Source organism: Empidonax traillii, unplaced genomic scaffold (genome assembly GCF_003031625.1).
Source record: "Empidonax traillii isolate 1590-97213 ecotype Southwest subspecies unplaced genomic scaffold, ASM303162v1 scaffold146:size911690, whole genome shotgun sequence".
NCBI classification, from domain to species: domain Eukaryota; kingdom Metazoa; phylum Chordata; class Aves; order Passeriformes; family Tyrannidae; genus Empidonax; species Empidonax traillii.
Window position 1 is genome coordinate 573,907 of NW_020955339.1, and position 27,744 is coordinate 601,650.

The 27,744-nt window shown below is 36.3% G+C and overlaps 1 protein-coding gene across 7 annotated transcripts in view; it reads right to left on the minus strand.

Moving 5' to 3' along the window:
• The window catches only part of LOC114057774 (disks large homolog 2), a 496,327-nt gene that overhangs the window by 225,756 nt on the left and 242,827 nt on the right, over positions 1-27,744 (minus strand). For 5 of the 7 annotated variants that reach the window (XM_027884447.1, XM_027884445.1, XM_027884449.1 and 2 more), the window contains one exon: positions 7,165-7,233. The exons of the other annotated variants lie outside the window; for them this stretch is intronic. In XM_027884447.1, the coding sequence (XP_027740248.1) occupies positions 7,165-7,233 (69 nt within the window). The remainder of the gene's footprint in view (positions 1-7,164; positions 7,234-27,744) is intronic. 7 annotated transcript variants of the gene reach the window in all.

The window sequence follows — 27,744 nt, forward strand, 5'->3', positions numbered from 1 at the left end:
CAACTTTGGATACTCTGTGGTTCTATGAAAATGTTTTATTTGGAGACAATAGATGGCACTCTGTAGCTACCCTGGAAAAAGGAAGAGTCGGACATACAGTGTTTCTGAATTGCATGTTTCTGCCTCCAGATTTAACTACTTATCCCATTTGTAATTTCTTCTGTGATAAATAGGGCTGAAGGTAAGTTTCTAGGTGCTAAAAAAGTGTACTAGCACTTTAATTTCATGTGTGCATCTTTTATACCCTCCTGCAGCTTTATACAAAATACAAACAGAGAAGAGCAGCAGGGGAAATCAAGCAGAAATTTGAAAGGAGTGTGAGATGAAAACATTCCTGGACTGACAGAAGGCAGCAGAAGGGAAGGGAAAAAAAAAATAAAAAGGGAAAAAAAGAAAGAAAAGAGCAAAAAAAAGAGAGAGCAGGATAAAGGGAGACAGTGCATCTGTAAAAGAGAAGAGGGAAGGAATTAAAAAGATAGAGAAAGAAGAAAGGAAAATTCACATTAGTAGAGCTAAGAGCAAAGGAGCAAATAAAACACTGCAATCCACACAAATTTACAGGCTGAGAAATCAATGGCAGAATCAATTTGGATGGACTTGGTTATTTGCTTCAGGGAATGCCTCAGAACAGATTCTGTAAAGCACATTATAAATTGCAGGCCTGATGTAGGAGCAAAGACTTACTAAATTATTATTTGAAATTGATAAGTAGTAAAAAACCAGAGTAGGTAAAATGTCTACACTTAAGAAAATTTGTCATAAAAATGTAATTACCAAAAGTAAATTGAAGTGCAGTATTTTCCTTCTTAAAAGTTTTTTTTTGTTCATGTTTGTTTAATTTGTTCATTATCTTGAAAACAGCCAGTACTTTTTATTTACTACATTTGTATTGAATATTTGGTTTGATCAGTATACTTTTTAACAAACAGAAAATTACATAACAAAAAATGTGAGTTTCCCTATCATTCTTCTACAGACTGGAATGCAAAGTAATTATAGATTTAATTTAAGAGATTAAAACTGGACTGATAAATGAAGAGCTTTCTAAAAACAAGTAATTCTTATAACAATTAACTGAAAGAAAACCCATGTTTAATTTGCTTATTTTGTACTGCTGTCTACGTTAAAGAAAAGAGTCAGTTTTAGTATTCATCTCACACTGGCACAACTCTTTGTGTCTCTTTTGCCCTATCTATAAATTGGAGTACTGACATGATTTTGTACTTTTTGACACATCTACAGAAATATGAAGCACACTGGGTGCTTTCAAATATCAGACCCTAGAGAATTCTTCAGTTATATACAGTCAATGAGTTATCCCAAATCTGCAGAGACTTAAAAATATGGCTTTGATCTTGCTTTGTCTGCAGATTTTTGTTGCTTTGGTTGTTTTGTTTTGTTTTGTTTTTTCTTTTTTTTTGGGGGGGGGCGAGGTGGATTTGGTTGGTCTTTTCTTGTTGTTGATGATGATGATTTTGGGGTGTTTGTTTGTTTTTTTCAAAAAAGCTGTTTTCTTCACAAAGGGTGTTGAAAGCATACATACATTCATGTACATGTTGATTTGGTGTTACAATCACACATATCACAAAAAGCTCACAAGAATATTTATTTATCTTACTGCTTGCATTAGGGTAGGATCAATAGACATCTAAGGCTCCACAACCTCTGTGCAAAGCACATATATAATGCAAAAATCCCCATCCCAGCTACTTAAAAGTAGCAAATAGCAGGAGGGAAAATTGAAGCAGTGAGAAATTTTATTAGTTGGTTAAAGTCACACGGTACTAGTACATCAGGGGGAAGAGCATGCAGTGATACTACACGAGGTCATGGCTTTAAACTGAAGCAGGGTAATTGAGATTAGATATTAGGAAAGTAATATTCACTGTGAGGGTGGTGAGGCACCAGAATGGATTGCTCAGAGAAGTTGTGGATGCCCCATCCCTGGAAGTGTCCAAGGCAGATATGAGCAACCTGGTCTAGTGACAGATGTCCCTGTCCATGGCAGGAGGGTTGGAACTAGACAATTTTTAAGGTTCCTTTCAATCCAAAGCATTCTGTGATTCTATGAAAAAACCCACCCAAAATCTAAAGGATCAAAGCCCTTTCTCTTGAGCAGTATGAATATGGTGTTTTGCTTCTGATAATTCACTGTGTGAGCAGTGACCTTAGAATCATCTGGCTGATCAAGCCATTTCTCTTTCAGAAGAATACTTCTCATTTTCCTCTCACGATTCAAAAAATTCTAATAAATAACTGCATATTTATTTCTGGCAACCAAAGGACATTCATAATGGAAGGACCTAAAAAAGGTAGTTCAAATAGAGATCACTCTTCACAGCATTTAAAACAGGAAGCTTGTATGGACAGAGTATGTGCCAGTGTGTGTGATGTTTTAAAATCTGATTAATTACACAAAAGAGAATATGAAATCTTAAGTGGTTGAAGGCCTGGAATACGCATACACACTTTTTTAAAAAGACATTGAGTTCTGGTGAAACCAAGCTTTGCTTATACAGTTTTTGTTTCATACCTTCTACAACTCTGCTTCACACAATTGAAGAAAAATCTGTCTGTATTGATCTCATCTGCTGTCTTATTACAATATCACTTCTATAACGTCTTAGCTTTTCCTCTTCCCCTTGTTATTCCCCTCTTAGGCTTGGCAAAATCTTTCCATTATGATGTGACACAACTCTACCCCTAGCCTTCCTCCCCCTTCCTTCCCTCTGCCTTTGTTGCATGGTTTCCAAAACACCAGAACCTGGCAGTGACAGGGAGCTGACAGACTTTCCTTCCTCCAATTCCCAGTCCTATACCATCTCAGAGCTTTGAAGAGCTGCACACATCAGTGATACACATCAGTGTTGCATCTGACCTGATTGTGAGGTCTGATTCCTGATTGTGACGTTAATTAGTATTATCCTGTATTAATTTTTTTAATAGCAAAAATGAGGGAACCTTCTTTTTATCTACTGCTGTCACACTGACCATCATATCAAGGAGAGCAACATCACATTCGTAAACTGAGACAATGCTTTGGCCTTGTGCAGAGTGTTCATTCTCACTACCTGTAATTAATTAGTGACTTACTATTTCATTTTGCTAAATGTTGGTATACCAACAACTAAGCATTCCTCCTTTAATGAGATGTTCATTTATCATATGACATAATAAAATACCATTTTTCCTTAGTACAGTTACCCATTCTGCTCAAAAAAAGTATTTAATCTGTTTATTTGACTATGGATTCCTTGGCATTTCTTGTTGATTGAATGTTAGCATTAACTGTAGAAGCAATGCTTTATTCTAATTTTAACACTGACTAAAATTTTAATGCATTTATTCTTCACACATCATGTCTAATGTCATAATCTTTGAAATATATTTAATACAAGGGAACCTACTGGGAGTCAGGTTTCAACCTGACTGATGTATGCATGAGTGCACTGGCTTATACGTGTGCAACTGTATTTGTTTTGCAGGAAGACCTCCAGACTTTAGGAGTCCTCTTTTTTTTGTCTTTTGTAGAGGAATTAAAGCCTGCACACCAGGCACTGTTTTCTGCCTGCAGATAGCAAGCTGGAATTAGCATACAGGAATAATCTCTTATTTGAAAAACTAATCTGTATTCTTACCATGACACCTGACATTTACTTTAAATGCACAGGAGTATGTCTCCTTTGTTTGAGAAATCTCATTGATTTCCAGAGCAATAATGTAGGACAGCTAATATGCTCTTTAGTTCTGTAAGAGATATGATTATTCCTGTCTGCTTGTTCATTTATACTTTGTCTCACATAATCTACTTGTCTCTCTTCCCTGTTCCAGGAGGTGCATGATTTACATGCTAATAATCAAAATAAATCCTGAAAGCTGCATCTCTGTTCCACTTGCTACACCCAACACAGGCAACTCCATACTAGAAAGGTTTGCTTTGCATTCTGCTTTTAAAAATTATTGGTTCCATATTGAAACCACTTTTCTATAAACTATTACTTAAAGCATTCAATGGCTCTCATTCATTACCATGAATGCTCCAGCTTTACAGTTTGTAAACAAATGCACTGCCAGGAGAGAGGAAGTATTCAAAGGCTCGGACAATACCTAAAAATAGCAGTGCCCCTAAGCCATGTTTCGAAATATCAATACACAGAGAGCTAGTAGCAAGCATCCAAAATTACTCTGTAGAAGAAGCTTTTGAAACACGAAGTGGTCTGTAATATCTGTAAGAATAAATTCTTACCTTTAGTCATGGTTCAAATGCTGTTTATTTACATATAAATATTTATATATATTTCAGATACTCGATCATATTGAAAAATTGGTGTAATATTTCCGTCAAAACACTCTATCAAATAAGCTGAAATCCCAATTTCTAAGAGATGGCTGGTAGCACACAAAATACAATTTAATGCGGATATCAACTGCAGAGAGAATAGCTATCAGACATCACTAACATTACAGCTTTGTGAAATAGTACAGCAAGAATAAAAAAAAAACTCAGGGCTTTGTTTTCAATCAATATTTTTCCTGATTTGAACACTTATAGCTGAGGTTGTTCATTAAAACCAAAAACTCAAAAACACAATATTTTTGAATTCAAACATTAGAGTTTTCTTGGGTTTTAAACCATGCAAATAAACCACTAGGGAAGTTAATAATGAGATTGCATTAATAATGACCTCAAACACTCCTGAAGTTAATGCCTTTGTACACATAAAAATCTGTAAACCTCATGTACAGTTATTACACTTTGAAGAATATATGGCTTGAATATAAAGAAAAAATAATCTTTGAACACATCTTTATTTTTTCCACCTTGCTAATAATTTTGTTGCTGTACATGAAGTCTACAAAAGCCCTCCCTTAAAAAAAAAAAAAAAAAAAAAGAAAAATTGTTTTAGGTATGAATCCATTACCTAATTGAAAAAACTATTCAAGTTTTTCAAAAAATCTATTCTGACCAGCTCAATTATCACATAATCAACAGTGTGGAAAGGACTAAATGCCACTGAACGCAATTCCCTCTGTATTTCTTTAACCTTCCCAAATTTAATTTCTCATTCATAGGACCCGATAATTATATCCCTTCAGTGACTCCACAGTCAGTCAGACAGAGCCAGCATGCAGGGTACAAATGTCAGCATGTGCCAGGGATGCCTTGCAGGTAAAGCAGCTGTTTACAAAGTGCATCTCAAAAGCAATAAAATGGGTCTCCTAAACACAGAACTCTACTGATGGAATCATGCTTCCTAAAAAGGAAAAGAACTTTATTTTGATCTCAAAATTGTGTTAGCTATAAACACACTTGGCAGCATGGGCTCCACAAAAACATTAAAATAAAGCCAGTTTTAACATAATGAAATATTTAGGGCTGAGCTGATTACTCATTTCTGCTCAGCAGTGGAATAGGTTCACAGTCCCACTTTCCTAAGTGAAATGAAATACGATTCCACGTAAGTTGATTAGTAATAATTACAAGCTGATATTCTTCTGCCCCCCTGAACAGCAGGAGACTTGTGGTGTCAATTGCAGATTTTCTGTGCTCTAATGATTCATGCACAATATATGCAAGTTGTCTGTGTGTCCAGCACAGATTCTGCAATTTATCTAAAAATTCATGTAGATAGATTGATTTCCAAATTTCAGTAGGAGTTAAAAGCTACAGGATGCCTCCTGAATTATGGAGCCCAGTAGACCAAGCCAGAGACATTATAATAGAATTTCTTTCCTTAAATCTCCATTGAGCAAATAATTTTTTCTTTCCCCTCTTTATTTTTTTCAATAACAACTAACAAATCACTGCTTTCACCACCAAACTTGTTCTTGCAGTTCAGTTTTATTTCAAACATCATGAGTTGATTTGAAGAAAAGACGGGAATTTACTATGACTCTCTCTGTTGATTAGAGAGAAAAGAAAAAGAAATCCAAAAGGAGTGTGTTTAAGCACTGAGAATGGTTGTCAGGAATTTGTGCCATCTCCACAGCTGGTGATAGTCACAGCCTCACTGGGCAAGACCCTCAGCAACCTGATCCACCTTAAAATTGGCCCTGTTTTGAGGAAGATGGCTGGATGATAAGGACTTTGTTTATAAAACTATCTTCCAGATGACAGCCCTTAAGCCACATGCACCTTTACTGTAGCAATTTCATTATTCAGGCCAATTTTCAATAAATAATTACCATAGCTAACTAACATATTTTAAATAAAGACTAAAAATCTTAGATCTTAGATCTAGATAAGAAAGAAAAAATTGAGACTTCTGAGAAAACCGTTTCAGGCTTCACTGGATTATTTTACACATCTACCACTTTGTTTTATCACTGCACCATAGTACAGTTGTAACAGAAATCAAAATACAACAAGATGGCATCTTTCCTCTGTGGAAACTTTGTATTCTCACTTTTATCACAACAAAGAAATGCTTTGAAACATGACCTGAGAGCAGCCAATGACAAGTTATTGCCCTTGCCAACTAAAGATTTTGAACAGTTCCACATTTCTATGTGATGGGAGAAACATATCTGGCATTTTACGTAAAGTATGTCAGTCAGCGCAAACAAAATCTGTGTTTCTGTGTTAAATACCAGCCTTTCTAATATTGTAAAGATGCAAGGATATTAACTGTGGTTGTGAATTATTCACATTTTACCCAATTATTTTAGTTATAATTGAGTCAGCCATGTACCCAGAGGTATGCTTCTACAGTTAACACATTCATATACACAGATACACACCAGCACAGGATTAATATTCTCTATCAGTACTTCTTCATCCTTGGTTTTGGACACTGCTTCATCAAAACAAATGCATGCATATATTAGGAAAACAGACCAAGAGTTCACTAGGTATTTCCATGATTAGTGGTAACCATTTTACAGCTAACACGAGTAAATATTAACACTAGTCAAGTGAGATGAATTGAAGAAATTGTATCCACTATATCTCTGTGACGGATAAGCCCATTTCCATGAAAACCAAACCTTTCAGTGTGAGTATTGAGAAAGGATCAGCACTAACTTGAAACTATTTATTGCTTCATCTCACAGACTTAAACACTGAGGTATGCAAAACCACATCTAGTGAACAGCTATGTGTATGTGGGTAGTTCAGTGGTATCTGAGAGCTCTACAGGCAGCTTCAACAGAGAATCATCTTACCCTTCCACAGAAATGGTCCGCTGCAAGCTCACTGTGGGTGGACGCGTTGCAGTGCTGTGCTGGGAATGACTGTATGACCAAGGGAGAATAAAGAAAAGAATTTGTTAAAGAAGTAGAAGTTTCTGATGTTCTTATTGTCTCTAGCAGTTCAGCTAATGGCAAAACAGATACAACAATCAGATTGTTTTACATGTGTCAAGTATTTTGATTTTGGCAATGCTCATTTATTCAGGAAAGGGTTCAACCACACAATCTCTCTTCTTTACAATCAGCTTTCATTTCTCATTAAGAGCAGACAGTTAATTCCCCCTTATATTTCCTTATTCCTTTTTTTACTGTATATATATATACATACACACACACAAAGAGGTTAGTAACTTAAAATAACTTAAATGCTAATTGTTCTGTTAAATATACTAAACATAAAATGCAAATTTAATTTCAGAGCAGCAGGTGAAATGGCAAACGATGATGTTATCAATCTAATTCTCAGTGTTTCTCAGGCAGAATTATCAGTAAAAGAGGACATTCAATGTTTAGAATTGCACCAGGATACAATTTCAGCACTAGATCTATCAGATTTTCAGAAGCTTGAGTCTTTCCACATGGAATTTTATCAAAGACCCAACATTTAGAAAAAACTATTATATTTTCTAAGCAAAACACAGACTCTGTGAAAGAAAAGTCTTTTTGATTGAAAACCCTGAGGTCTAATGTCTTCTCATATGTTATACTGACATGACTAGGAAACATAAAAAAATAATTGCTGTGTTAAAACTACCCAATATGCATTAACTAAGGTCTTGTACCATTGTATAATTGTATTGTAAATATTAATGGATAACAACACAGCATCAGTCAAAGGCAGTTTTGCAATAATAAATTGTTTTCCTTATCCAAGACAATCTGCTTATATAAAATATTAAAAAGCAGAAGCATCTGGGTGTATCTTCTAATTAGTTTAAATGGTTACAGCACATAGGGAGGCCCAGTATAAATAATGCAAATACACATTAAAAATAAATCTTTAGGTCAGTTTTATATCACTGATTGTACTAACTGCAGATTTTGTCTTGCTTTCAAGCTTTGTATACATCTCAAGCTGTTCGTTCACAAGAAGTACATCTTATTTTCAGCTACTTCATTTGACATTAGTGAGAAACATATCTATTTTACATGCATTTTATCCTGTAGCATAGCCAATACTATCTGACAGAAAAGATGTGATTTTTTTATGTGTAGCACATAGAGTTGCTCTCATGCCACAGGACAAACAAAAGATCTGCTGCTTCCTGCTTTTTCCTGTTGTCACCATTGTGCTCGTGTTTTATGGTAGTAAACTTCCGTACTCATCCTTACTCCGAGAAGTTTTTAGGAAGTTTTTGAAAAAGTATATTCCCCTACTAAGAAGAGCTACAGAGTTTTTTATCTGTTTTACAACAAAACATATTCAGGAGTATCATGAGTTTCTGGCATCATGGTGTGGACAGAATAGTTGAGTTGGACAAACATTGAAGAATATTTTAAGAATATTAGTTAAATCTTCACATTAACTTTGCATCTTGAAAATTATGTAGAATGTGTATTTTAAACTACCTTTTTAAATAGTGTTTATGCTTCTTTAAAAATCTAAAGTGTGAATTGTGGTTTGTCTTTGTTCTCCTCTCCAGATCTGGAAGGGAACACACATCCTCATGTTCCTGTACTGGTTTGCCACGCAAAATTAATAAGGGAGGCAATAGCCTCCCCCCTTAATTTCTCCCCTGTACACATAAGAAGTGGTACAGCAGAGCCATAACTCCTCCACCTTTTCCCTGTGCAGCTTGACTCTTGGAAATTTTATTCCCTGAAGCTGAAGAGATGCAAGAACGTGGCTGGTATAAGGAACAAAAACCCAGCAGAGAAGAGGGACAATGAGGTATGCCACAAGCCTCTAGTCACATTGTACATCAAGGTCTGTTCCAAAGAAGAGAATGGAAAAGCTGTGCCCGAGCTGTGCTGCTGATGCCAAACCCACAGTAAGACTTTAAACAAACAGTTCATATCCTTGCAACAGATGCTACATATTTTGTGGGAGAAAAAAAATCTATTAACTAAGCATGGCAAGGTAGCAATCAAAGCTTTGATGGAGGAATTTGATTTATTTCACAAATGTTTAGTGTTATGGTTTTCAAAGGAATGTTGTTTCAGGAAATGGAAGCAGAGGAATAACAGCTAATGTGGCACTTTGCCCTAAAGCTTTTAAGACGTCTCCTCCTGTTTCAAGATTTCCTCCTTGCTACAGCTGCAGCATAATTTTTACAACAAGAGCCAAGATATCCATCCAAGCACACCTGCCCAAACTGTCTTGAATTCGGAAAGATTTCGGCATTGTGCTGTATTTTTACTACAGCAAATTTATTTATGTAACTCTGTCCAGCTTCAAATAAGCAAAATTACAAGAGCAATAAATGTAGGACTTTCAGCTGCTACATACTAAAACCAAATAATTTCCCATTTATCTACAAAATTAGCAACTGAAGATGACCACCAAAGCATATTGAGTAGTAAGCACTTGTGATGTGACTGTTCAGATGTTGCAAGTTAAAAAAAAAAAAAAAGAAAAAAGGGACTACATTCAACAAAGCAATTTACAGAACAGTGAATTATTGCTCCTGCACAAAGATTCAAAATGTGGAAAGGGACTGGTCTGATCACCGTTACAGATTCCCAGGTCCCACAGTGATGCTGCAATTTATTGATGAATTCAACTACCTTGGAGGACTGATACTTAACACAGGCCACTGTGTAAAACCTGAAAGTTATAACCTTTTTGTTTCTAAATATTTTGCACAATGGATGACTAAAGACTAAACATTTTGTCACCTTCTTCTCACAATAGCCTTTACAGAACTAGTAAAAACTTTTAGATTTTTATGAAAGATCTTTGTTTGACATCACACACTTTTCTTTAACATGGAAAAAATTACCTTTCCCAACATAGAACTTTCAAGATCTAAAGCTGCTATTGACTGGACTTTCATAAATTTGTTACTGGATTTCACTACTTGCATATGTTTAAAAAAATGGACAACTTTTTAAAAATGCAAATTATTATTGTTTAAAACATTTTATCTCTATTTAGATAGGTTGATGAAAATGTTATTTATTATCTCTCTAAGGAAACATACTGCTGAAACACAAAACCAAAATGAGAGCAAACAGCATTTCTAGAAGTGATTAGGAGCACCAAATTACTTGATTTTGGGAGTCCAATCCAAAGGACTTAAAAATCCTGATTTTCCAAAAGAGGATATTTATCCCTTTCAGAAGACAAGGTGTGCAACATCTCAGCAGAAAGGTAAGGTACCCAAAACTCACTAACCACTCTCCTCAGCCACTTAGGAAATCATGCTGTGCCACCAAATGTAGCTATAAAATCCTGGAAATAATAGAAAGGCTTGAGTTGGAAAGAGCCTCAGAGATCATCTAGTTCCCCTCACACAGTATTGTTATAACTGGGGCAAGAAGAAGCAGCAAATTCACAAAAGGATTATCCAGACAGGCTATCAAAAGAAGAATATTCAGAGGGAAAAGCAGTTCTTGGGAAAACGCATTTCAGTGGTGGAGTGAAAAAAAACGACTACGGACAGGAACATTTTCCATTCATCAGATGCTCTATTGAGTACTGTAATCCCATTAAAAGTATGAATTGTATCAATTATTTCAATTCAGTATTGTCTTGAAATTACCAAATCTGTTAAGCACTAGATGTCATCAGCATTCCTCACTGGAATGACTACATCACCATGCAAAGCTGTGCAAGGTACCTTAGAACAGACTCCTTCCAAGTGAGGGGCTCAGCTATCTGCAATATTCCACCCATTCAAAAACTTTTTCCAGTCCTAGGGATTCAAATAAAGACTCCTCTTTTTTCATGAAAATAACGGGGAACTGGTGAAATGAAAACTCCTTTTTTGTACATAATTATAAAAATCAAGTTTGATGCTTGGTACAAGCCTATGCCTTCTAAGGTATCATCATGAATATAATGACACCTAAAATTCTAAAACACAGTTTAATCGTTGCTTGACCAATTGGATATTTTCTCTGAAGAAAAGAATCTCACATTCTGTAAAATACCAATTTTAACTTAATTCAATTTTATTTTAGTTCATTGAGACAAGGGGAATATACTATTCTTGTAAGACAATTCATAAGAGTGAAGGAAGAAAGAATGAGACTATAAATTAATAATACGGGACAAAACTGGAAGCAAAGAATCCAAGCTTTCTTTTTTAATGGATTTAAGTTGCTTTTTGTTTTAAACTTATTTCTTAGGCAAGGTATGACATTTCATGACTTCATTAAATATTAAAAACAGAGCAGCCTGGTGTCCACATATATTTAAAAATATTTATTTTGAAAATAATAATATCAATAAGTATTAGAGTAACAAAAAGGTGAGTAGCCATTCTCCTTAGTTTTAACCCTGTTCTAGTCCAAAGATGCTCTGAAACCCACTTCTGCTGTTTGGATGATGCTGAAACTGGAGGTCCCTTGTAGGGACCACATCAACTACCACCTGCGTTTCCCAAATGACACTTTCACCGATACGCAGTATGCCAGTGAAACTTCTATCTGGGATGAAAAAGTCATGTTAGGGAAATATTTAATGTGTTTTAAACTTCTATAATGCAAAACTATTGACAAACCACCAATAAGACCAATCAGACCAAATGACACTCAAAGCACTTCATCCCAAAGTCTCCCTGTTGCACTAACAGTAGAAGAAAGATGGTTTTTACAATCTAAATTTTTCTTTTTACTTTAATTTATAAAAAACCAAGACACATTGTCTTTAAAAACAGGGTACTATAAAAGTCTTTAGTTTTCCTGTCCCAACACCTCTGCTATCAACAAAAAACAGTTGTCCGCTATTTGCTATAGCCCCGATTTAGGAAACCTTTTGTTTCCATTTATCTTTATTTTGACTAGTCAAAACTGAGAGCTTAAAAATTATTTGCTTCCTAAATCACTTGATCTGCAGCTTCTCATAAAGAAGCAGTGAAGCAGCCAGTGGCACAGGCTGGGTAGAGACCTCTGTGAACACCGGCTTCAGAGCAGCATTGTTCAGGTTCCAATTCTGAAACTGCCACAAAGAAGAAAAGTATACAAACTCCTATGTCTATCAATATGTTCTCTGCAGGAAGAAAAATCCAAACCAAACAACAAAAACACCCCATAAAAGTAGAGCTCTGAGTTATTCTTTGTTATTCACAATACTACAAGAAAAAGGAGAGATAATATAATATTGGAAAAATTCCACTGGAGGCCAATAAAAGGAACACTAATACTGTTTTTATGATGTATTCTCAGCATGTTTTTTCTTATATCAAGGACTGAAGGTAGCACTGCAGTTGTTTATGAAGCTTCTAATCCTTTGCTTTGATGGATATAAGAATTTAGGAAGGCAACATCCTTTAATACCATTAATGTGGAGTTTTAATTCAGCTCAGTGAAGCGAAACCAGCTTTTCCTGATGCTGCCAACAGCTAAACTTCTAACTTAAATGAGTTTTTGCACTCCTATGGGATTAATTAGAAGACCAGAGATTGCTTTTTTTGGTATTCTCAGCTACAAACAGTTTGATAATATCCAGTACTGACAGTTACTGACCCATATTAGAAGTGTCAAACTAACCAGACAGTTTCCCATCAGATGCAAATAGGAAACATCAGAGGATAAGACTTTCAACTCTGCTACAGTCAGATCACCCTCAGGTAACAAAGCCGAACGTGAGATGTAATATGGTTTTCATGCATAGGCACACGCAGGGAGGATTTTAGCAACATAACTCAGTTTTTAAAATGGCATCTGTATGTCTATTCTATAAATAGCACTGCCAGTGGAAAACAGAAAAGAAACAAAATGAAGGATTAGGCTATCACTCCTTTTCTTTCTTCTCTGCCTCCCTCCCTTCCCCAAACAGTATCCACTCAGAAGTGGCTCTGTGACTTAAAATATTTGAGTTACTGCAGCCCTAAAACTAGCATCATACAACAATAAGGAAGAATGCAAGGTGAAACTGTGACTCATGGGTATGCTTCAGCTCCTGGAATAAAGCTAATTATCCACCTTTGTTAGTGGTGTGCTTAAGTCAGTACCTATCATCAAAGTGGTGAAACATCCACTGACTTCAAAACTACTTTCTTATGGCTGAGGTAACTGCAGGAGATAATGATAACCTTTCAAATATAAAAAGTATGCTTACTTGAGAGGAACTTTTATTTCAGCTTGAGACTATAGTACTTAATACAGCTGAAGACATTTGGAATGAAGTGAGGGGAAATGAAAGTAATTAGAAGTGCTGTTTAAAGGAGTAGAGTGGACAGGATATACTTTTGATACAGTTCCACATGTAGTGTGGTTCCCATGTTAATACAGACTTACACAGTACTGTGAAGAACACAGCATTGAGTTAACTAGGCATACCAAGTGAAAACCATTAGAAAAAATACTGACAAATTGATATAAACTGAAGAGGAAGAAATTTTAGGAATAATCAAGACCTGTTTTAATCAATCAGACATAGTACCTTGCTTCTTTGGGAAGTTCTTCTGTTCTAGATGTCACTGTTAGATACTGATTTACTTTATAACCTACCTTTTTAAATTTTGTTTAAACTCCTACCATTCATCCCATCCTCCTCTTAACTTACTGTATTCCTTGTTCATATCTTCATCTCCTACTTTGGACAGACTTGGGTTTTCAGAAGTGGGGTGCCTAACTCTAAACATCATTCCAAGACATTCTATTACAGTTATAAAAAAATGATCTCAAGTCTTCCTACCAGCCTCTCAGTTATAATATTACTATTGTTGTTATTATTGTTATCATTATTATTTATGATATTGTAATGAATATGAGGAACTTTAAAGCTCCTTCTGGGAGATTAAATACTCCCCTATGAAGTTTGTTTGAAAATTATACCAGCTGAGGACTGAGGTTTAAATGTCAAAATATTTGCAAGAAGTGAAAAACATGCAGGTCTGTAGAAAAAAAAGAAAAAAAGGGATAATGGTAGAAGAAGGAAAATCCAGCATTCTTAGTTGCTTAAGCAATACTGGATGGAAATAATCCATGAACATAACAACTTGGGTTGGCTCTCATTACAGTTGTGGAAGAGGACGTAGCTCTACTTTCATGAATTTAAATAGAGAGTATTTATTTAGAAATTACAAAGAAACTTCTTGATGCACTTCGCATGGTCTCCCAATTGCCTACAGCTCGTAGTACCTGGTACCAGGCCTGATATAATGCTGAGCTTTCAGCTCCTCATGGAGAAAGCACCTGTCACCCGCCTTCCTACTCTTTGACATGATGCTTATGTAGTTCAACATCAGTAAGGTTTTCTGCCATGCTGCTATACTTAAATGTTGTACCTGATTTACTTTTCACTATCACTCCTAATTCTCTCTGGCATTAGTGCTTTCCAAGTATTACCATTCCAATGAAATGCACAAAATGTAAGACAACTGGAAACGGTTTAATTTCTGTGTGACAGAACAACAGCCACTCTGAGTAAAAACAAATCATCTTCCCCAAAGGAAAACACAAAGTAAAATACAGAAAAATGTCTTAATCAGTTAGGTCTTCTGTGGTTTAACAGAAAGAAAGGTGTGCTTGTCGTGGTTTTGCCCACCAGCCAGCCCCTGGGGCTGAGGATGGTTTTGTCCAGGTGGATTTCCAGAGAAAAAGCCAATCAAATCTTTCAGTAATGCCTTTGCTAATTACATATTTAAGAAAACTGAAGAGAAGCTTGTGGCGCAGATGAAATTAGGAGCAGTAGCCATGTAAGAGTGGCAGCAGGCTCCAAGGAGGGCCAGGGCCCCTCCTCCCCCAGCCCTGGGCCAGGGGCAGGTGTGGCACTGAAGCCCCCCTTCTCTCCTGCAGGAGAGTAGAAAAAAATTATTCTAGAGAAGAACTGACTGCTTGGACGAGAAATGCTGCAGAAGGAATTCCGGCAGAGATAAGGGACCTCCAAGGTCAAAGGTAGCAGCCAGAGGAGAGAGAAGGGAAGTTAGAAAGGGTGCTGTTTCTCCCCCCTTTCACTCTCTCCCTTCAGCAGGGAAAAGACTCAAAAATAAATCCCTGTCACCTATGAAAGTTTGTTGGGGTGAGGAGACCCCCATGCTGCTCATGGAGGAGCCTACACTGGAGTAAGTTGATGCATGAGGAAGCCGAGACTTTATGAGAGACCTGAGGTGAAGCAGAGTCCTGTTGAAGATTTGTGACCCTGAGAAAAACCTATGCTGGGCGAGACGGCCCGGGTAAGATGTTGGGATCTGTGTGAGGGATCCATGCTAGACCCATGTCAGAGAGGTCTATCAAGGACTATTCTCCTGTGGGGAGGGACCTCCACAAGAAACAGGGGTGGAATCAAAAGCCATTATCCCCTGTGACTCTGTGGCGAAGATCCATGGTAGACAAGTGTCCCTTTGCAGTCCATGGAAGAAAAGACCTTCAGGGACTGGGTAACCCCCCAGCCTCTGGTCTTAGCCCAGGAGGGGGGTAGGCCCAGCCCTGGAGCCGACAAAGAGAGATAGAGAAAGAGTTCCAGCTGCAATGAAAAGGAGTTGTCATCCTGAGATAACAGAAGAAGAGCTTTAGAGTGCTGCAGAGTTATTGAAAAGACCTGGAGCTCCGAGAACGGGAAAAGAGACTGCTTCTGCTCCTGGACTGATAAAAAGGGGGGAGAGGTATTTCTGTAAATACATAGTACTTTTTACCTAAATAGAATTATTGTAGATGTAGTTCTTTAGTTTTATTTTGCTAGTAATAAATATCCATATTATTTTCCCCAATCAGCTCTCTTTTGTCTGCATAAACCTTCTCTCAACTAATAGTAATTGTGTGGGGGGTGAGAGCAAATTGACCCAGAGCAAAACCACGACAGTGTTTTAGAAAAAACCTTCTATTAAGGTTGTCTGGAGACACTAAATAATCTGAACACGTTGAAACAGTTCAGAGGCAGAGTGCCAAAGCTTGTGGCATTGGAAAGAGTCACTGGCTTCTTCTATTCATTCTATATGGCTGGAAGGAGTTATTCAGCTTTTCACTCATTTTATGTGTAAGTATTGGGTTTGCATGACAAGGTTTTCGCAGTGGGCTACAGGGTTATCTTCTGTGGGAAGCTTCTGGCAGCTTCCTGCATGTCTGACAGAGCCAGTGCCAGCCAGCTAAGTCCATCAGCAACACTGTAGGGCCTCTGGGATAGTGTATTTAAGAAGGGGTAAAAACTGCAACCAAAGAGAGAAGTGAGAATTTGTGAGAGAAACAGCCCTTCAGATACCCCAGGTCAGTACAGAAGGAGGGGGAGGAGGTGCTTCCGGCACTGGAGCAGAGATTCTTCTGCATCCCGTGGTGCAGACCATGGTGAGGCAGCTGTGCCCCTGCAGCCCATGGAGATCCATGGAGGAACAGAGGTCCACCTTCAGCTCATGGAGGACCCCATACTGGAGCAGGTAGATACCCAAAGTAGGCTGTGACCCCATGAAAAACTCATGCTGGGGCAGGTCTGCTGGCAAGGCTTGTGACTGTGGGAGACTCACCTTGCGGCAACCTGTTCCTGAAGGACTGGACCCTGTGGAAGGGATTAATGGAAAAGACACGTTTGGAGCAGTTTGTGAGGAACTGAAGCCCTTGGTAAGGACCTGTAAGTTGGAAAAGTTCATGGAGGACTGTTTCCATTAGGAAGGACCTCATGCTGGAGCAAGGAAAGAATGTGAGAAAGGAGCTGCAGACACAGAATAGGATGAGCTGACCACAACCCCCCCATTCCCCATTTTCCCTTATTGCTCAGGAAAAGGAGGAAGAGAAATTGGGAGTGAAGTTGAGTGAAGGAAGAAGAGAGGAGTTGGGGGAAGGTGTTTTAAGGTTTGGTTTTATTTCTCACTACTCTCCTCTGATTTAACTGACAATAAATTAAATTAATTTCCACCAGTTGAGACTGCTTTGCCTGTGATAGTAACTGGTGAGTGATCTCTCCCTGTCTTTATCTTAACCCATGAGCCTTTCCAATATATTTTCTCTCTTCAGCCCAGTTGAGGACGAGAGGGATTGAGTGGCTTATGTGGGCACCTGCTGTCCAGCTAACATAAACCCAGCACAGTCAGGATTTTTCCTATTACAAATGAAAAGCAAGAATATGTGCATACATATATTAGTCTTTTGCAGAGAGTATGTAGCACAATTTCCATCAGTAACTGTTCTGTGGCAGCTGCAACACATAGCACTTACCACTGTCCCATAAACTCCACATCTGATGTATTTCTAGAGCTGTGCATTGCTTCCATAATGAAACATATTATTGCACAGAAAACCTATTGGGTTTCTGTGCAAGTAACAACACAAATATCTGCACTAATATTGCTTTCCAGCTTAAGCAAATGTTGAAAGACATTTGCAAGGACTTGAAAAAAAAATCCACTTTTAAGGAACTTTGAAAGGCAAAACTTTGATAGAAATCAAGGAATATTTCAGCAGTTTTACAAAAATTCATATGGACACAATAGAAAGAATCATATAGGATCTGCAGTCAAAAAATACCAAATTTCGCATCAGACATGTATTTAACAGTTGCATTGGTGGGAAAAAAAGAAAAGAAAAAAAAAAAGGATAAAAGAAATTATTACAGAAGTATTCCAGTAAGGAAATTGCTCTTATTGTCTAAAGGAAAAGGTCATCTAATCTGTAGTCTGTAAGTACAGCATAAATGCTGAAATACTGTAAACTAGTAAATTATTCACAAAAATGCTAACAGTCAGTAAGTGTTGAGTCTCAGAAGGTGTTAAGACCAGAATTTTTAGATGCCCTGGTTTATTATTGTCAATAGAACTGGATGAAATGGTGTTTTTTTTTTGTCAAAATTCAGTTTTATGGGAGCTATGTAGTCAATAGGAGGATAAGAAAACTAATGGTTAAACAGACATTTGAAAAATCAGAGAGACCTCACATTTTCATGTACTTTTCTACCACAATCTTTACAAGTTCATTTAAAGTTAGGGATTCCCTTCAGGAATCAGAGACACCTAATTCCAATTCAGGATGCAAAAAAGAGGAAATATAATGTGATTTTAACACAGAACCCTGTTAGAGCAATCTTGTCATTAGTAAAATGGACAGAGATTATATCAATGCTTACAGTGATCTTGCAATACTGCATTTGGTGCCTAGAAAAGCTTAGCTTTGCTTTTTCTTTTCAAGGGAGGGTTGACTTTCTTTGCACTGAAGATGACACTTGAATAATAATTCATAGGACTTTTGTACTGCATCTGCTTGTTTTTTAAAGAGTAGGGAAATCAGAAATAAATAAGCCTAATGACAGACTTAAAACAACATCAACCCATTAAACTAATTTTGCCAAGTTTCTATCCCTCTCCATACAAAGAAAAACAAGTACATAAAATTCTTTTCACACTGGAGTAAATTTTACTCATTCAAGATAAAGGATATGAAAAATAACAATTACTTTAAATGATTTAAAACAAACATTTCTATGTGATGAGATTCTGTATCATTATATTTCCATAATAAAAAAAAAACAACCTTTGTTTTAATAGTTTTAATAGTAATTTTTCCATGAAGTTTTAATATTGTTTCTGTATAAGAACAAGGTTATTTCCTCTGTGCTTACTAACTTTCATGTGTGCATTGCATTGAATTACAGTAACTGTCACAGTAAAACAAGTAGAAAAGGAGTACATTCAGCTTCCACAGAAGTGGCTCATTAAAACGAATTATCACATCAGAAAGAGCATTAATTGATGATAGTGTTTTAAAATCCATCAGAACAGCACACTCGATATTGCAGTGACTCCTGGTACTGTGTTTACGGCACCTGTGTGATACCTTCTGATAATGTTATCCCTCCTATTTGGATATACATTATCTCTGTGCAAGCTAGGAATATGGGTTCAATGTGCGTTTTTTTTTAACATAGCAGATGTGAGGAAGTAATCCTACATAAGCTGCTATTCAGTCTCACTTTCTCTCTCATTCAAAGCAGCCCAGCATGCAAGTGTGCATTTGCAGCTATACCAAACACAAAACGAAAAATCCTAGAAAAATACACAGAGAGAGAAAAAGCAAATGCAGAAATGACATAACGCACATAAACAAACAACATTCCAACAGAATACAGATAAATAGCAGAGAATGGTAATTTGAAAATGTAGAAGTATAAAGAATGTGTTGTCAAAAGAAAAGGCGAACAGTGAAGAAATTCAACAGTTTAGGCTCTTCTATTTGTAATCTAATCGATATGAATCACAAATCTTTTTAATCTGATAGAAATTAGAATTACTCAGCATTTCATGGGAAATGTTCACTGTTTTACACCTTGAGGTCTAAGGATACACTAGAACTAATATAAAAAAAAAAATATTGCCTTTTTCTCATTCTGGGGTTACTCAGAGTGGGAGTGTCAGGCATAAGCATCTCCCATAGAAGATCACTGTAATATTATCCAAGCAAATTAGTAATTATTCTGCCTGTCTTTGATTAAAGGCCATAGATTGGATCAGATGAATGATGGGGTAGATAGATTATTAATATGTTCCATTATGCCAATCCTTATACTCCTATACTCACTCAGATTTAAAATACTGGTGCTTAAGAGAAGACATCTGAATAACAGACATACAGGGAAGCACAAGGAAACATGAATCAATCAATACAAACGATCACAGCTGGATTTATACCAGCAACTCACCTAACCTTAACTACCGCTAAAACCCAAATTCCATTGTCATTTAGCACTACAAAAAGAAATAGCCATGTGAGGAAGCTATTTTTGAAGATGAGTATCTTGTGTCCATATTTATCCTGCACACATAAACTGAGCACTGCAGCATTTTGTTTCAGTTCTCAGAGAGTTATTTTTGGAGGACAAAGCAGTTCTGCTTAATACCCTGAATACTCTGAAATCTGTGAACACTTAATGTATGAAATACAGATTTCTTAGATGATACAAAAAAAAAAATGATGGAGGGTAAGCCCATGCATTGGATGGTCATCCATATTTTCAAATCTTGAATTCACTAGATTGGCAGGATATTCCATGGCAATAGGCTCTCGTGTTTAGAATTCATTTGAGGCGCTACTTTATTCTGAGCTATGCCTCTCTTCCAACTTATCAGGGAAGTCTACAATTGTAGAAAACACCTGTTTAAATAATAATATTTTTTAACCAATTGAATTCTTCATATTGGGTAAATATACATCAAGAAACCCAAAGAAGGTTCTTTCACTTGTTACTTCTGGATTCAAAACACACATTTTTGTACCCAAGTTAAGTGGAACAGTTTCATTGCTGATTTTTTCTTCTGGGCCAAAGACAGGCCTGGAGACATTCTACACCTTTCAGGTATCTAAATTAACTCAAATTTGTATCTTATTAAACTTATGATAAGTAATGTAGCTACAGAATCCTTTAATATACCAATCAGAGACTGCTACACATCAGTCACAAACAAAACCTATTTCCTTTAAATGTGAATGTAGAATGTGTAAATTAGTACTGGAAAAGATTTATGTATTTTGTTGATAGCAGTTCAGATCTGCTAAGAATTCTTACAGTAAATGTTACACTCTGCACACTTTGGATTGAGAACAGAGGTAAAACTGCCATCATTTTACAGAAGAAAATATAACAAAATTTCTTTTCACATTGCACCTCTTCTTATTCTCTTCATAGAGACTGGTTTAAGCTTTGAGTGATGAAATAGTAATATAATTTAAAATAAATTTATTAAGACCTATTTTGATTCCCTTTGTTTTTCTTGGAAAATTTGAAATGTAAACATGAAAGCTATATATGGACAAAATTAAAGAAATCCAATGTGGCAACATTACAGCATATTCTATCCTAGTGAAGGATAATTTTTATAAAAATACTACCTCTTACTATACAGCGTTTACTTAAAACCAAAATTTTATATTGTAGCATTGTGTTTTAAAGTTAATTCCTCAGCAACAGTCCATGCTGCTGGACTAAAGTCAACAACAAAAAGATTTACCAACCTTTTAAGAATTTATTTGCCATGTGATGCTATTCTTTATGAAGGATACATAGTAGTACATTCAAATACATTGAGAAATAATTGTAAAAATGCTACAAACCATGATGTCATGTGGTTTGGGAGTCAGCCTCGACATGAAACCTGCTTATAATACTGTACTGGTATGTTTATTCTTGGTTTAGCTCTAACAAAGTCATGTAATTCTCCTTCGCTGAGATATGATTTGGTTTTGGTACTGTACTGATTTTCCTCTGTGGACACCTACTGCATAATCCCACTTTTGTCAAAACACAAAACTCTATCCCCTTCTTGAAATTAATTCAAATCACTACAGTATCGTACAAGATTGTATCAAGAAAAAAATTAAGGAAGCCAAGGAAAAGAAATCGGTTGACCATGATTCCTGTGTTCTTATCATTGCCAGTATAGTATGAATCTTGGATTTTTTATTCCAAAGAATAACGTCAGAGTACCCTAGCTGAAAGACCCATTCTCTAATCCATGGCACACAAATGTGAATGCTAATTGCTGAGTGACAACTACAAAAAGTATCTGGAAAACCAGGTAAAATCAACTAGGAAAAAACCCCTAAAATTTCCATTAGGAGTAAATTTCCCTCTTTGAAATTTCCTCTCATTGGTATGTCCACAGCATTTAGAAAGGGAAATAAGCAGTCATTTGAACCTCAAGATCCTAGACAGCACCTATGATTTCAATAACACTCATGAATTCATCACTTACTTTGTAAGTGATGTCTTTGTAACACAAGAATTTTTATACACTTTGACTAAAATAGTATAATATAGGAAATGGTTGTAAACATTTGGTATGAAAAATTGGCAGTATTCACTCACACTTCTGAATCTGAAATGTCAAAATCAAGTTCTCTTCTGCATGGTGTAATGACAGTATTATGTGAGTTTGTATTCCAACCAAACCTGTATGACTTCTACTTCTAACCAAGCCTGTATAGCCATGGTATTGCCACAGGTACTACATAAGTCCTCCTACCTGCAGCTCTTAGTCACTGTATTTTGAATTGGCTCACAGTTCTGATTAAAGGTTATGCAATCTACATCACTTCAGTAACTGAACTGTCTACGCATGTTGCTGATTATACCCAAGTCAGCTGTAATCAATGTGGGCATTTACTGAAAGCAGGTTAGACTGCTTCATCAGTTAAACTACCTTGGCTAGAACAGCTCAGGACTATGGTCTTGCACTGGGCTGCACAAGTGCACCATACTATCAGTGAGTAGTGGCAAGTGATATTTGGCTTCTGCATTGAGTACTCCACCCATGTGGGCTGCAGTGCATTTCAGGTGCACATGCTGATATTATGATGGCTCCAGTCTGCTTTTTAGGAAAGTCTGTACACATACAGTCACTGATATTCAGAAATCTGATGTCAGAAATCAGTGTAATCAAATAAAAAGTAATTTTTGATGTGCAAATTCATATACACAAATGTACTCTCACACTCTAGAGTTGTATTCTTTTCCCTGCTCTCTACTTCATCAGTGTAGTGATTTCAGCAGCATAAAAGAAAGAACTATAATGATCCTCAAAAGATGCAGCAAGCACCTCTGAGCATCTCCAATTATCAGTGGAATGATGCATTTTCTATTTAGAGTATGGAAATACTTTGGAAAAAGACATTGTCTATGCATCTCCTTGGGGATCATAATGTTTCTGTTCCTGTATTTCCTTAACAGTATTGAAATATCAATTTTGAAAGTCAAACTAAAGCTTCTTCTTCCCTTTGTCAGCTAAAAAATGTATTTTAACATCTTTCAGTGACCTTTCTTTTTCAGTAGTTTTATGCACTATGAGCATTATTTTAAGAAAAAATCAGATAAGCTAGCTCCTTCTAGTCCTATTCTTTAAATATGAAATAAAAGCCTTTTAAAGAATTAATTCTTTTAAATCCCAAAACATTAACAAATTCTACATGCAAATTTACAATGACAACTTGGCTAAATTTGAGTTCAACACAAAAAGGTCAGTTGCATAACTAGACTTTCACAAAATGTTGGGATGTTTAGAGTTTGTAACTCTTTCTGCACCCCTAATGTGTAGTTTTTTTTCATTTCTTTCTTTGCAAAACAAAAAGAAAACCTTTGTCCAGGGACTTTATATTGATACAGCAGCTTATAATGACTATGGCTTTCGATGAATTCCTGTGTCCATTTGTCATACTACTGCAAATTGGCACTGAATGGCTCTTCATAAATACATATGTTTTATCAAGGGCAGTTTTCTTCTTGTCCTTTTCAGTGTTTCATCCCAAAAACTCAAGCTCAGGATTTTGCATTTCCCCTGTATTTGTGTGCAAAAATTAAGCATCCCTCTTTCTGCCCTCCCTTTCCTGCATTGCCTTTCCCCTGACCAACCTGTACTACTTAATACAGTCTAAATGCTCTGATACTTAACAAGCTATGTTGAGGTACACTAATAGTATAACTTACATTGCTGAAATTTTAACTCTAAATCTCCCCCCCTTCACTTTTTCAGTTTGAAAACAAGGTTTCAGTATTTTCAAACTCCCAAGGATTTTGGTTCAGGTCCCAAAGTCCTTCATACGTAGTAGAAGGAAAGACATCTTCTTGTGTGGGGACATTGATAATAATCATAATGATAATAATTCAGAATAACTTTCTTTTTTTGTGTTTTTTTTTTCTTTTTTTTTAAATTACATTCAAGAAAAATTTTAGATGCAAGCATTGATGCAATATAGTGATAGGTGAGCTCTACAACCTTAGAGCTGCACAGTAGGTGTCTCGAATGCCTCCAGTAATGAACAAATGTTCTTAAACATTTCTGTTTTCCTCCATAGTAAAGCTTTGTTATTTCCTGCAGAAATACACTTTTAAAACACTGAACTAACATATGAAAATAAATATAGCTCCTAGAGAAGCTTTTGAGTTGGGAGAAACTGACTGCAAATGGTTTATTCTGAACCGAAGTGGAATCTACAACAGAATTTTTTAAGTTTCGAAGTCATATTTAGATCTCACTGCAGGCTACATATTTAGGGGTTTTGATCATAAGGAAAAAAAAAAGGGAAAAGTTAAGTAATTTTTAAGGAAACATCAGAAAGGTGTTTTTTTTTAATTAATTATTTTTGTGCTTCTTATTCCAATAATTAGTATTTTATATTTTTTGGACAGAAGAAGTAAAGTGCTGTGAAATCAGCATCTAAAAGTTTAAACTACAAGTTTAAACAACTCATTCAGTTTTGCAATGCCTTCCACAACACAACAGTGTTCTCAAATAGGTCTGCAGTATCGTTGGCCTAGCACAGATTCAGAGATTGCTATCTCCTGATTTCTGTATCACAGACACATTTTTAGATATATCCTGTTCAAAGTCAGACCTTGGTTGACAAAATGAACAGCAATGGACATATTGGCAAGCATCTACATAGAGAGTTTATATCGACAAAAATGAATGGTGATAATTAAATACTAAATAATCTGAGGGCTTGAGTCAGCACTACATTATTCCACTGGGATAACTGTAGTGCAAAACAAGACTAGTGCTGGGCTGAGGGAAGATTCATTATTACTGTTGTTATAATTGTCTCACATTTCCCTGACAAACTGCAGGGCTCTAATGAGATCCCATCCTCTTTCCATGATGCTTCCTTTCACTCTACTTAGTACTAATGATCACTCTTTCATTAAACAAGCAGAAAATGTTGCTTATCTCCACCTTTCGGAAATATCTTTTAATTCCAAGGGCTGCTGGTGGTGTCTGTGGACATGTCTCCTATTTCATAATTGGACAAAATTGAAAGAAAGTCTTGATTTTCCAAGGTCATAGAACCTGTCAGTGACACAGGCAAATTTCTCAGTTCCTAGGTCTTTGCTCTAACCAGAAAGCTTTCTTGCTTTTTCTGTGCCGTTGCAACCCTAGAAACGATTCTTCTCCCAACAGGCAGAGCACGGGCAGCTATAGGGAATCTTTATTTACCCTACCTCCACAGTAAGAGCCTAGCAATTACTCTGACAGATGGAGTGATGATTTTTATGATGTGGAAACTCGTCCACAGGAATGAAAGTGAAATCTCCAAACCTATTTCTCATAGTGGTCTTTAGATAGCTGTCAGGTAATAATTGTCACTTTCATCACTTTGGACAAGATTTGAATTAGTGAATGGCTCCATTAGCTTGTTACTGTAGCACTCCTATGCAGAGTGACACTTTCTGACAAATTTTTGTCATTTATTCTGAATATACTTGAATCAGATATGGAGACAATATTGAAAATGTGGGTTTAAATTTCTCCCAACACTCAGAAGAATTTGAACGTGTCTGGAGTTTTAGTGGTCTATCATTTTGGAAGAACTGTTTCAAGGGGATTTTGAGAGACCAGAACAAGATGCTTGAGAAGGTGCTTACATATACTGAAAACAGTAATGTGTCTCACAGAAAGAACCATTTCAAACAAGGAAGGTATTGTGTGGACTTGGTTAGGAACTGACTGGATTTTCATGAGACAGACAGAAGCATCAATCTCGCCTTGTACCTAGTCAGTAAGCGCTGTAGCCAGTGTTAGTGGTGAATGGCAGACATCAGGTAAAACTTCAATTTTGAGGGTCATGGTCCACCTCAACCTCCCCATACCAGATGATTCAATGCCCTGGCCAAATTACTCAGACATAAACCCATTAAAATAGTCAGATACCTTTATAGTCTCCTGGTTGCAGTCTTCATCACTAATTAAAAAAATTACATAGGAATTGCCTTTTTATACTTAGGGAGCTTTTTCTGTGGCTTAGATACTGTGTTTCAGAGCTTGCTGATAGACATAGAAAGAAGGGAGACATCTTTCCTTTGTTCCCCTGTGGCTCTGTTTGTAATCCTAACAGCAGGAAAAATTTAATATTAGTGATTTAAAGATGTTTTCTTACTGAGAATTGATATTTTTTCTTCTCTAAAGACCTAGTAAAGAAAATACTGCTACTTAACTGAACCGAGTTAATATTTCTGTCCTTTTTATGAGCTAAGAATATACAGTTTAATTTCCATGGGTGCAGAATTGAATAAAATATCTGCAGCACATGAAAGCTAAATGTCTCTAAATGTCAAACCATATTAAAAAATTATAAAACATCTCCCAAATGATGGAATGGAACAAACACCTAAATTTTTCTCATTTTAAAATTTTATTCTGTTCTTTTTAATGAGACTAGTTATCCTTCTCAATATAACTAACAAGATTATTTTACTGATAGATAAAGCAAAGCAAATAAAACTAAGTGACTTGCTCAACTAAAGAGAATTAGTCAACAGCACAACCTCAAATAAAGCCCAGCACTCTAACCTGAAGCACCCTATGTTAACCTGAAAGATTTCTATAACTTTACATAGGTAAACACTTGAATGTAGAGATTTTATACCTTTGCAGATCAAGATTCTCCTGCAAGCATCTCTCAGAGCTTTTAAAAGTTGCATCTTCCTGACAATTAAATTAATAGCATCCAAAATAAAAACTTCTCATTAAAAAAGGAAAGCACATAAGCAAGTCTGTAGGAATGTTTGTGCTCATTAGGGTCAGAGGTTCATCCATGCAAAATAACGTGAGAGCTGAGGCTCAAAGACAGCATCATCTTTCTTTCATTAAATCTCACAGTTATATGACTGGATTATTTACTTGAAGAGAACGCTTGAGTCAGGATTAAATAGAAATTATAAGAAACTGTTACAGTTAAGACTTTTTAATTTGCTAATTGAAAATGATAACGAAAAGCCACAATTAACTCTTATCTTTTCTAAAAGATCCTAAATAATTTAAAGGCCTCAGGAGGCTGATTTACAAGCAGGGAAAATCTACACTGAGATGCTGCATTTAAGTTTTAGACAGTTAATCAACACAGTTTATGCTGACTTTGTTTTGCCTTATGTCTATAAAACATTGGAGATTTGTAGCTGTTTTCAGAAGCAGCACAATCCTGTCAAGCACAATGTGCATGTGGTTGTGTGCATCTGGGCTGCATCTTGGCACCTTCTGTGATGTGTGTTGCTGTGTGTGAGTCAAGGTCTCCAAGCTTATTTTTAGAAAGGTCTAGGAGTTAAAGAGGTGCTTGAATTGCTAAAGATCTTGTTTAGGGAGTGAAGGCCGGAGCACTTACATATTCTCACTGAAATCAACAATAACAACATGCTTCAATTCCAATTAGTATGAACATTAGCCCCTAAGCCAGCCTTTGTGATGACCAGTTTAATGTCTTAAATTGTTTAGAGGTTCCTATATGCTCTGTGCCTCTGAGTGCCCAAATTTATGTATAGCTTTGCCTTAAAAATCACTTTGCTGAAGTGATTTAGCAAAGCCACAATGTTCAATTTTTAAAATGCCACCCTATGGTTTTAGGGGGCTACTTCACCAAGAATTATTTCAACCAGGTATGTTATATTTTCAAAATATGTTTTTCTTTGTGACTGTAAGATTTATTTGTTTTCATTGACACTGAATAAGCTGAGCTCAGTATTTTTATGTTCAAAAATGCACAAAA